Source organism: Hirundo rustica (assembly GCF_015227805.2).
Source record: "Hirundo rustica isolate bHirRus1 chromosome 11 unlocalized genomic scaffold, bHirRus1.pri.v3 SUPER_11_unloc_BUSCO_236895at7742_218284at7742, whole genome shotgun sequence".
NCBI lineage: Eukaryota > Metazoa > Chordata > Aves > Passeriformes > Hirundinidae > Hirundo > Hirundo rustica.
In genome coordinates, this window is record NW_026690180.1 from 1 (window position 1) to 3842 (window position 3842).

Genomic DNA, 3842 nt, shown 5'->3' on the forward strand with positions numbered 1-3842 from the left:
CGAGTGGCGCCGCCATGTGCGACGTGACGGGTGACGGTGGTGGGTGCGGAGCGGACACGGAACCGCCGCGGCGCCGCCGCGCACCGGGAGACAGGTGTGTGTCGGGTCCTGCCTCGGAATGGACCCTTGGGGCCGCTCCCGATACCCCCCGGTATTCCCCCTGGTACCCCCAGTGTGCTGCCTCCGGTACATCCCCAGTGCGCCCCGGTGTGTCCCTGTACTGTCCCCGGTATGTCACCAGCATCCCCCGGTATCCCCCCGGTGCTGCTCCCGGTATCCCTCCAGTGCCATCTCCGATCCCCCGCTGCCGGTATCCCCCCGATATCCCGGTGCTACGGCCGGTATTCCCCGGTAACATCCCGGGTACCGCTGGGGGGGTCGGGTCGGGTCCCGGTGTCCCCGGTGACCGGCCGTGTCCCCGCAGCCACCCCCGGAGCTGCATGAAGTGCGGGCAGGGCACGGCCGCCCTCGTCATCCGCGTCGGGGACCCGTTCTGCCGGTGAGGGACAGCGGGCATGGGGACATCAGAAATTGGGCTCTGGGTCTCCAGAAGATGGAGGGTTGTGAGCTTGGGGTCTTGGGGGCATCGGGGGTTCGGGACATTTGTTCTCAGGGACGTTGAGTGTCTGGAGCATTGGGATGTTGGGCTTGGAGTTCTGGGTACTTCAAGGTTTGGGGACGTTGGGTGTATGGGACAAACAACATCAAGGCTTGAGGGCATCGGGGAGAGGGGACAGTGGCGTCTGGGGACGGGGATCACTGGATCTCTGGGATGGGTGTCAGGGCCTGAGGACGTTGTTCTCCGGGACTTTGGTCTCGGGGACGTGAAGGGGACTTTGGGGTGTGTGGGTGGTGGCGCAGGCCGTGGCTCAGGAGTCCCCACTGTCCCCGTGTCCCCCAGCGCCTGCTTCCGCGACTACTTCGTGCACAAGTTCCGTGCCATGCTGGGCAAGAATCGTGTCATCTTCCCGGGAGAGAAGGTACCGGGAGCGGGACACGGGCAGGGGACCCGGGGGTGGCACCAGGGCTGGTGACCGTTCCTGCTGTCCCCACAGGTGCTGCTGGCAGTGTCAGGGGGCCCGGCCTCCAGCGCCATGGTCCGGCAGGTGCAGGAGGTGAGAGCGGGGCTCGGGGGGGCTCGGGGGGTGCAGGGCTCATTCCACCCTCACCCCACACCTCCTCTGCCAGGGGCTCAGCCGGGAGGCGGCCAAGAGGCTCCGCTTCATCCCCGGCCTCGTCTACGTTGAGGGTGAGGGAGCCCCGCTGCTGCTCCGTGTCTTCCTGGTCATTCCCAGCCCATCCCTGCTCCATGTCCACCTGCCCATCCCTGCTCCATGTCCACCTGCCCATTCCCAACCCATCCCTGCTCTGTGTCCACCTGCCCATTCCCAACCCATCCCTGCTCCATGTCCCTGCTCTGCCCATTCCCAACCCATCCCTGCTCCGTGTCCACCTGCCCATTCCCAACCCGTTCCCTGTCCTGCTGCCTGTTCCCTGCCTCACTCCACTTTCCAGCCCTGCTGCCTGTTCCCTGCCCATTCCCAGCCCCACTGTCTGTTCCCTGCCCATCCTGGCCCCCATACCTGTTCCCTGCCCCATTCCCTGTCCCATTGCCTGTTCCCTGTCCTGCTGCCAGCTCCCTGCCCCATTTCCCGCTCCCTGCCCCATTACTGACTCCCTGCACTGTGCCAGGGCCCGGGTGCTGCCACCCCGGCCCCAGGAACGGGGCTGGGAATGTGACGGCAGCCCCGGCACTGCCCCCACACCTTGCAGAGGGAGCCGTGCGCGGGCAGAGCCCGGAGCAGCGGGAGCAGACCCTGGCCCAGATGGAGACCCTGCTGCAGGCCACCGGCTTCCCCTACCACCTGATCCACCTGGAGGAGGTGCTGCGGTGACACGGGGACAGGCGCCGGGGCAGGGGGACTCACTCGCACGACCCCAACTTTCCCCTCCGTGCCCCGCAGGCGCTGGAGCTGCCCCCGTCCATCTTACAGCCGGGGCCGGAGCTCGCCCGCGGCGCGTCCGGCCCGTCCGGCCCTTCCTACAAGGAGGCCGTGGACAGCTTCATCCGGCAGCAGCGGCAGGACGGGGACGGCGGCACCTCTGTGCCCGGTGACAGCACGCAGGAGGGGCCGGCGGCACCCCCGGCCACCCCCCGCCTGCCGGACGCCGCCCGAACCCGGGAGCTGCTCCGCGGCTTCGAGGCCGCGGCCACGGCCACGGCGCGGGAGGAGCTGCTGGAGATGCTGCGGTGAGGGGCTGGCCCCCAGCAGCGGCGCCGGGCGGGCAGAGGGCGGCTCTGATCCGCCGTCGCCTCGTCCCCAGGACGCACCTGATCGTGCAGACGGCCCGGGACAGGGGCTACGCCAAGGTGATGACGGGCGAGAGCCTCACGCGCGTGGCCGTCAAGCTCCTCACCAACCTCTCGCTGGGCCGGGGCGCCTTCCTCGCCGTCGACACGGTGAGCTGGGGACGGGCGGCCGCACCCGAGGGGTGACGCGGCGCCGCGGGGAGCGCGGCCGGGCGGCGGCACGGTCCCCTGGCACGGCCCCGCGCCCGCAGGGCTTCACGGACCGGCGGCACGGCGACGTGACGGTGGTGAGACCCATGCGGGACTACACGGCCAAGGAGATCGCCTTCTACAACCTCTTCTTCAGCGTCCCCGCCGTCATCGTGCCGCCCCTGTTCACCAAGGTAGGGGGGTCCGGGGCGGGGGGCCCAGGCTCCGCGTCCCCAGGGTGGGGACGGCACCCTCAGGCCTGTCCCCGTTGGTGCCCACAGCGCCGGGAGAAGCCCAGCATCCACCAGCTGGTGGAACGCTTCCTGCTGGGGCTGCAGGAGGAGTTCCCCTCCACCATCAGCACCGTGTACCGGTACGGGCTGGGGTCTGTGCGGGGGTACTGGGGGTCTTGGGGGGATTGGGGTGCACTCACAACCCCCCACTTTGGCTGCAGCACAGGGGAGAAGCTGAGCCCGGAGCCGGCCAAGGCCAGCAGCGAGTCCCAGCGCTGCCTCCTCTGCCTCTGCGGCCTGGACACCGATGGGGGTGAGCAGGGCGGGCACTCGGGGGATTTGGGGAGCGGCCGTGCGCCCCTCAGTGACCCCCCCTTGGTTCTTCCAGAGGAGGAGTTGGCTCTGGAGCCCACGCTGATCTGGGAGGAGCCAGCAGCAGGGTGAGCAGGGGGGCTGGGGGCATTGCAGGGCTCCACAGCCGCTCCCAGGCCACGGCAGTGGCACCGCTGAGCGTCCCCGTGTCCCACAGGGTTGAGAGCAAGGCCGCCTACATCCCCCTGCTGTGCTACAGCTGCCGCCTCACCTTCAAGGAGCTGGTGAGGTTTTGGGGTACAAGGGGTGGCTCTCGGGGGTGAGGGGGGGTCCCCAGGCTCACAGCCCCTCTCCCGCAGGGTCCCCTTGACACGCTGCCGCCCTACGTGCGCGCCGAGGGCCAGCGCAGGATCCGCAGGTACTGGGGGTGGGGAGCCCCTCATTCCCTCCCTCCTGCTCAGCCCTGAGGCCGTGTCCAGCCCCTGTCCATCCCCGCAGGGCTGAGATGGAGCAGAACCAGGAGAACCAGGAGAACAGCGAGAGCTGAAGGGCTTGGGGACAGCGGGGGACACTCCTCCGTGCCCCTGTGGCACTGCTGGGACAGGTGCCACTCCTCAGGGATACCCCAGAGGGTGGCGAGGACTCCAGACACCCAGGCAGCTGCTTTTATAGCCCATTTCTGTCTCTTTTATAGCCCCCCTCACTTCCCTGCTGCCTGTCAGCCAGGGAGGCCTCAAGTTTCGTTTTATTCGCTATCTGTATAAATAAACCATTTGAATTAATAAAAAAAAAAAAAA

At 68.2% G+C, this 3842-nt stretch overlaps 1 protein-coding gene across 2 annotated transcripts; it reads left to right on the forward strand.

The window, feature by feature from the left end:
* Positions 1-26: 26 nt before the first annotated feature.
* Positions 27-3837, forward strand: CTU2 (cytosolic thiouridylase subunit 2). 2 transcript variants are annotated; one of them, XM_040091478.2, is made up of 15 exons: positions 27-94; positions 425-499; positions 902-980; positions 1056-1115; positions 1189-1249; positions 1774-1883; positions 1965-2251; positions 2359-2461; positions 2563-2694; positions 2782-2873; positions 2955-3046; positions 3122-3173; positions 3263-3329; positions 3405-3463; positions 3544-3837. In XM_040091478.2, the coding sequence occupies exons 2-15, from the start codon at positions 441-443 to the stop codon at positions 3590-3592; spliced, it is 1302 nt and encodes a 433-aa protein (XP_039947412.1). In that variant the 5' UTR covers positions 27-94; positions 425-440; the 3' UTR covers positions 3593-3837. The 2 variants fall into 2 exon arrangements, with proteins under 2 accessions (XP_039947412.1, XP_039947411.1); XM_040091477.2 differs by having other exon boundaries at positions 2326-2461; positions 3544-3836.
* Positions 3838-3842: the final 5 nt, after the last annotated feature.

Bases quoted from the DNA above. Each gene is read 5' to 3' on its own strand.
- CTU2 (XM_040091477.2), top strand. From the start codon at position 441: ATGAAGTGCGGGCAGGGCACGGCCGCCCTCGTCATCCGCGTCGGGGAC. The intron at 1,884-1,964 runs GTGCTGCGGTGA...CGTGCCCCGCAG, and splicing joins ACCTGATCCACCTGGAGGAG to GCGCTGGAGCTGCCCCCGTC. The intron at 3,174-3,262 runs GTGAGCAGGGGG...CGTGTCCCACAG, and splicing joins TGGGAGGAGCCAGCAGCAGG to GGTTGAGAGCAAGGCCGCCT.